The sequence below is a fragment of the Protomyctophum parallelum genome (assembly GCF_964188405.1).
Source record: "Protomyctophum parallelum genome assembly, chromosome: 1".
NCBI lineage: Eukaryota > Metazoa > Chordata > Actinopteri > Myctophiformes > Myctophidae > Protomyctophum > Protomyctophum parallelum.
This window is the reverse complement of record NC_139697.1, coordinates 74,336,615-74,344,114: the sequence shown is the minus strand read 5'-3', so window position 1 is coordinate 74,344,114 and position 7,500 is coordinate 74,336,615. Positions and strand designations below refer to the sequence as shown.

Genomic DNA, 7,500 nt, shown 5'->3' with positions numbered 1-7,500 from the left:
GTAATAGCACAGACAGACAGACAGACAGACAGAAGGACTTATCTTTTTGCTATTACAGTTACCTGCTTTATACTTTGATTGATTGATTGAAATATTTATTAACAGTTTGTAGAATTTACAGTACATTTTAAGTACAAACTCAATACAAAGACTGTCAACTGTGAGTGGACGACCCAATTAAGCATTACACTTGTTTACAACAGGGTCCACATTGTTCAATTCATCAAAACATTTAAAGACATACAAACATTTAGAGACATACAAATAGACATTTCTATGTAGCTAAAGTACAGAACAGGAATTCATCATATGGGAAGCAAAAAAGGGAAAAGATACAATATACAGTGAGGGGGGGGGGGGGGGGGGGGGGGATTCAGATTTTACAGAGGCCAGTTTCGAATTGCAGCCATCCGTAGGTGCCCTTTGAGAGCGGTTTTGAAGGAGTCAAGGGATTCACATGTTTATGACTGTTGGTAGGGCGTTCCACATTTTGGTGGCATAGGAGCGAAAATAATTTAGTCCCTTGTTTATGCCGAATCTGGGTTGTACATGGTTTGTTGCACTCCCTCTGGTGTTGTGGGTGTGGACTTCGTTTACATTAAGGAAGTATTTAGACAGGTACATGGGTATCTTGGTGGTGTATCGAATCTTGTGGACCAGACCCATTGCAAGATGCTGTACTCTGTCGTCGACCCTAAGCCATCCCAGCCTGTCAAAGTGGGCAGGGGTGAGGTGGGTTCGGGGGGTGAGGCCAAGTAGGAGCCTGACCAGTTTGTTTTGGGAGGTCTGGAGCCTTGTTTTAAGGGCCTTTGAGGTGCTGTGGTACCAAGAGGTGGATGCATAGTCAAAGAAACCTTGTACGAGGGCTCCTGTTAAGTCAGATATGTGAAAGTCATTTGTATAAAAGCAGGATTTTAAGCATGCATCCTATACTCACATCTCTCTCTCTCTTTCTCTCTCTTTCTCTCTTTCTCACAAATGTGATGAGGTCAGCACATTTAGGCAAGTGGCTATGTCCGAATTTAGCCTATAAGAACCCAACTTTCAGCAGCTGTCAAAAATTCCCCTAGGGTGGTTGAATAGAAACCAATGTGGGATATGTTAGTAGACACCTTTACAAACACATTGGTGAAGAGAATTCTTAGAGATTTATTCCCAGATTTTATTAATATCCCCTGACTATTGTACATGTCTATTCTCTATTGAGTCATATCCAACTGCTTCTACCATAGCAGGTTGCAAGCACTGTCTAGAATTCTATAGTATACAATGGAAATTTGCACGCACGCACGCACGCATGCAAGCACGCAAGCACACACACACACACACACACACACACACACACACACACACACACACTAACACACACACACACACACACACAAAATTATAATTTGGGAAAAGAGACACAAGCAGGCAAGGTTAGTTACCCGTGGCAACATGACAAGACAAATGACTGTCTGTGTGTGTGGTGTGTGTGTGTGTGTGTGTGTGTGTGTGTGTGTGTGTGTGTGTGTGTGTGTGTGTGTGTGTGTGTGTGTGTGTGTGTGTGTGTTTGCGTGCGTGCGTGCGTGTGTGTGTGTGCACACATATGTGCGTCCGTGAAAAGTGTAGAACTTAACATTGTTGCGCATAACAGTTCGCTAGTTCAAATCTAGAAGACCTTGAACAAAGCACTTAACAATCCGTTTTCTCATGAGCTGTTTTTGTTTCTCATGACTGTGGTTGTACTGGGCAGCTCCCAGTGTCTAACAGTAAAACACTGTGCTTGTACTGGGCAGCTCCCAGTGTCTAACAGTAAAACACTGTGGTTGTACTGGGCAGCTCCCAGTGTCTACTTCAACTTCAACTTCAAAGAACTTTATTTTTCCTTTCGGAAACTTCTTTTGTGCAGTGGTAAAGACAACAGAAATCACATTACACACAAACACAGTTACTATATAAAAGATCATAAAAACGGCTTTTTAAGAGGAACTACTTAAAAGCATAATATATTAAAATCTATTCTATAAGTACTAATAATTCAAAATCTAAATATTTACTGTATGCAACCTATGCATTCACTATAGTCCATCAGGTGGAAAGGAGGGGGGGGGGGGGTTTCAGCCTAGGTGTTCAAGAGTCTGATGGAGGTGGGCACAAAGCTAGCTGAGCCCCTTTTAGTGAGTTCTGATGCTCTGTATCGCCGGCCTGAGGGCATTAGTTTCTAGTAGTCTAACAATAAAACACTGTGGTTGTACTGGGCAGCTCCCAGTGTCTAACAGTAAAACACTGTGCTTGTACTGGGCAGCTCCCAGTGTCTAACAGTAAAACACTGTAGTTGTACTGGGCAGCTCCCAGTGTCTAACGGTAAAACACTGTAGTTGTACTGGGCACCTCAACAGTAAAACACTGTGCTTGTACTGGGCAGCTCAACAGTAAAACCCTGTGGTTGTACTGGGCACCTCAACAGTAAAACCCTGTGGTTGTACTGGGCACCTCAACAGTAAAACCCTGTGGTTGTACTGGGCAGCTCCCAGTGTCTAACAGTAAAACTCTGTAGTTGTACTGGGCACCTCAACAGTAAAACCCTGTGGTTGTACTGGGCAGCTCAACAGTAAAACCCTGTGGTTGTACTGGGCACCTCAACAGTAAAACCCTGTGGTTGTACTGGGCACCTCAACAGTAAAACCCTGTGGTTGTACTGGGCAGCTCAACAGTAAAACCATGTGGTTGTACTGGGCACCTCAACAGTAAAACACTGTGGTTGTACAGGGCACCTCAACAGTAAAACCCTGTGGTTGTACTGGGCACCTCAACAGTAAAACACTGTGGTTGTACAGGGCACCTCAACAGTAAAACACTGTGGTTGTACTGGGCAGCTCAACAGTAAAACACTGTGGTTGTACTGGGCACCTCAACAGTAAAACACTGTGGTTGTACTGGGCACCTCAACAGTAAAACACTGGTTGTACTGGGCAGCTCTGAGCGTCCTACAGTACAACTCTGTGGTTGTAATGGACAGCTCCCCAGTGTGAACAGCACAGTACTGTAAGTGTATGAATGGTAGCTGAAAGCAGCACCATGACCAGTCAGCCATGACAGGATGAATAAAAGGCTCCAGGTTTGAACCCCGACATCCGCCTCGGAAAAAAAACATCAATTATTAAGAGAGCTGTCGCTTTTCTAGTGTTACAATATTCAAACACAGTTATGATTTATTGTCGTAATCCAACTGCCGGGCTCAACAGAACATGCCTTTGTTTTATCTGTTTTCACACTTCACGCTCACGCACACACACACACACACACACACACACACACACACACACACACACACACACACACACACACACACACACACACACACACACTCACACACACTCACACGGACGCACAGACATAAACAAACAATAAACACAAACACACATAGATACATATGCCCACATGAACACATAAAACTGCATTTTCTGAAAGTGTTTGGGTTGTGAAGCTTGAAATCAATTTGTATTTGTTGTCACTTCAAGCTGTGCTAGTTGCCGTGTGCGTGCGTGGGTGTGTATGTATATAAATATATAACATAATTTTGTGTGTCTTCTTGTTTGCAGACAATGTCCAATTGCCCCTCCCCCTTCTGAAACCCACCTATGAGAAGCTTCCACTCACCTCTCAACCCCTGTCAATCAACCATGCGAGCCCCGCTTTTGCTCCGTTCCTATTGGCCGAGGGGCTGTCATCAATGGAGACACTGCTTACTAATATACAGGTAGGTGAAGGAGGCGGAAAGAAAGAAAGAAAGAAAGAAAGAAAGAAAGAAAGAAAGAGAAACTGAGAAAAAGCCTATAATTCATGTCTAAGTGGGGCAAAGCACAGGACTATAGATACAGTATTCAGGTGTGCTGTGGTGTTCTGCCCTCCTCTGGCCAACCAGACTTCATCAGGAGTTACACTTTTTGTCACATTTAGAAACCTCTAATCTCCACATTTAAACTTGTTGTGTTTGTATTTTTGTAAATGAATGCCCTACTTGATCACACTACAGCCTCACACAAAAGTATGAGCTTGTAGATCTGCTAACTATTGCCACTTTTGAATTTGAATGCTGAAAAGTAACATGGTGTCAACCTGGGAAACAAAAAATGCATGTTCAAATGTAATTACTGGTAAAAGACAAGAAATGCAGGTAAAATGGATCATGATTCTGTCCCGAAACATTCCTCCTTCAACATTGTGTCTCCATGCCATGTGTTTATTATGACTGTCCAATAGCTGACTTGATGGAAAACGTTTAACCTACAGTCAATCCCTTTGTCCCTTCTGTGTATTTAGAGCTTGCCTGTGCAAATTGCGGTACTCTCAATGACAGTGTGTGTGTGTGTGTGTGTGTGTTGTGTGTGTGTGTGTGTGTGTGTGTGTGTGTGTGTGTGTGTGCGTGCGTGCGTGCGTGCGTGCGTGCGTGCGTGCGTGCGTGCGTGGCAGGGCCTGCTGAAGGTGGCCGTGGAGAATGCCAGAGTTCAGGAGAAACACAGTCAGAATGAACGTAAGGAGCTGAAACTGGAGCTCTACAGAGAGAGAGAGATCAGAGAGAACCTGGAGAGACAACTCAACACTGAGCTCCACAGCAGAGGTGAGGCATTGTTATACGTACTAGAATCGCTTTTTTCCAATCTACAAGCTCAGCTCACAACACTTTGTGTTGTGATGCATTTTGAGCTTGTAGGTCGGCTATTTTCTGTGAATGTCCCCCCCCCCCCCCAGAGTATAGGGATGCTACGATACAAGTGGTTAAATCCAGACTAAACACTCTTATGTATGAAAGATCTCATCTACATCAATATTGAATTGATTGAGTTAATCAACACTTTTTGATTTAAGTCAAGTTGTGCTTCTTTTATTATTTTTATTATTTTTAATTCCCATTGCTTGATTTCAGTATAGTGTGTGGGTCGTTTGTGTGAATGGTTTGTGGGGTGAGAGATGATTTGACTTGAGAGAGCGACCTTAGGAAGTAACTACTACACAGCAGTGACTTATACCCCCCACCCTCTCTCTCTCTCTCTCTCTCTCTAGTGTCCATCCAGAGGAGACTACGGAGGGAGAAGAAGGCCAAGAGGAAGTTACAGGAGGCGTTGGACTTCGAGGCTCGGAGGAGAGAGCAGGTGGAGCGTGCCCTGAAGCAGGCCAACGGCTCCCCAGGGGAGCTCCACCGCAGCCTCCCACTGGACGGTGAGGAGGCCACCGTATACCCCCACTACACCAAGTGGTTACCCAAAGTCCTGACCCCAGGAGTCCTTGAGGGAGTTCCAGGGGGTCCCCCCACTACACCAAGTGGTTACCCAAAGTTCTGACCCCAGGAGTCCTAGAGAGAGTTCCAGGGGGTCCCCAGTTAAATTATAGTTTGGAACCAAATGGACCCTTATGGGTCTGTAACTCTGAGAGTGTACAAATGGAACCAAATGGACCAAGAAGGTCCAAATGTTCAGAAAGCGATCTATGTCAAATCAAAGAAAAAATTTCCCACGCATGGTACATCTATCTATGAATGCACCATGTCTATGTACGTCTGTCTGTATGTGTGTACGGTGTATGGCTGTAATCCACGTAACTCGAGAACCGTTCGCCCCACCGACTTCAAATTCGACACACGTTCCACACCCCCACAGGGAGTGCAGTACCCGGTGTCGAGTCTGTCGGACCCACGGTTGTCCAGAACTGCCACAAAAGGCCTCTGCCTGGGCTCTGGACAGGTCCATATATGGAGCTGGCCTGTTCTAACATCACAACACTCCATATTTGGGCATGCCTGACACAGAACTCCATATATAGGAATAAAGGGACACAGAGAGACAGATCCAGAAATCTCCATATATGGGCATAAAAGGGACACAGACATCCAATAATTCCCCCAATCCGATAGAAACCAGTAGCTGCTACTATAACATTGTGAGGCCAGCGGCCCCAATATTATGGACAAACTATTTGTGGTGTTTATTATTTAGTGTATATTTTTCAGACGCTGTTCTTCCAGAAAACGAGGTGGAGAACAACGCTAACCAACAAGAGAACTCTGTGGCACAAGGTATATATATACAGTATGTAATGTATATCAGTATAGTATAGCAAATTGTACAGTACAGACACCTGTTTATGTATAGCTGTTGTGTATGTATCATCCATCTAATTACTGATATTCATATCAATTACGTACTCTTAGCAAACTAATTTGGTTATATAATAGTGGGTGGGTGAGTCAAACTGACTGGGCTAGATGGGACTACACACCTGTTGTGCGTTGAACTGATGTAAATCACAGCCATATCATCTGTCCTGGTTCCTTGTGTGGCTAATGAGGCTATGATTACAACTAAAGGACCGTAGACATGGCAACAGCATGTTCCTTTCGGCCATTGAGCTGTTCACATTGGCCAACGTGAACAGCTCCATGTTAAGCCATTTTAGGCGAACTACTATATTACCGTAAGCTTTACAGAATAAATCAGTGCTGATTGCCATGCTGTGGTATATCAACTGAAGCCAAAACAATTACAAAGAAACTGGTTGGACGTAGCGTGTGGAAGGAACACGTTATTCCAACCAGTTCCCTTTCCCCGCCCGCCATCAGGAGCCCCGGCTGGCCATGGAGTTTAGAGACCAGGATTACTGCAGGTTTTCTGTGTGGGTATAGCTACCCTGTCCCCTATCGTTTTATTATTTTAATACAGTAAATAACCTCCAACAATTTTCATTTAAGCTTTCGGTGAACAGGTGATCTAAAGTAAGGATAATGAGAAATGAATTATATGAAAATTACAGGCTATAATTTTTCATTTAAATCGTGTGATTGATCATGTAATTATGTGATTAATTTTGGTGTCAGGCCGTGTTACCATGGTAATATCATCATCAGAACCATTAAAATACAACGGCCCCTTTGTTTACATCAGCAGTTCAAAATGTCCGATAAATGTGAGAAATGGACATTGTGATGAGAGTTTTCCTGGTCCTCACAATGAGAAGTGGTTGTTTTATGGTTAAAAAGGATTTTAGAGATATGTTTACAATTAGTAAAAGATTCAAATGGTTCAGAGGTTAGGTCTAGGGGTCTAGGCCTGATTTATGCTCAGTTGCAAGTGCAACGCATTCGAATGTGAGCTTAGTCGTACACCTGCTATTTTTGGCTGTAGGCTTAAGGTTAAAAATAGCAAACCATTGTAGAAATGGCATTATAGAATCACAATACAAAACAAACGTGCGTGCGTGCGTGCGCGTGCGTACTGTAGATGGTGATAAAGGTCAATCAGTGACACTGCCATGCTCCCATAATCGCTTTGTTTCCAGGCGACTGACCAATGACAAACAACTCCCCCAACACACACACACGCACGCAGGCACGCACGCACGTCCATACACACACACACACACACACACACACACACACACACACACAGTGAGAGAGTCTTGTCTCTGCCCTCTCCCAAATCCTTTTGTTTTTGAGTGGTGCAACCACTCCTATAACCAGGA

At 44.0% G+C, this 7,500-nt stretch overlaps 1 protein-coding gene across 1 annotated transcript in view; it reads left to right on the top strand.

Annotated features, from left to right (window-relative positions):
• The window catches only part of LOC310854887 (dachshund homolog 2-like), a 57,288-nt gene that overhangs the window by 43,727 nt on the left and 6,061 nt on the right, over positions 1-7,500 (top strand). The window contains exons 9-12 of the mRNA XM_083759637.1: positions 3,588-3,745; positions 4,459-4,606; positions 5,050-5,205; positions 5,993-6,071. Of these exons, the coding sequence (XP_083615763.1) occupies positions 3,588-3,745; positions 4,459-4,606; positions 5,050-5,205; positions 5,993-6,071 (541 nt within the window). The remainder of the gene's footprint in view (positions 1-3,587; positions 3,746-4,458; positions 4,607-5,049; positions 5,206-5,992; positions 6,072-7,500) is intronic.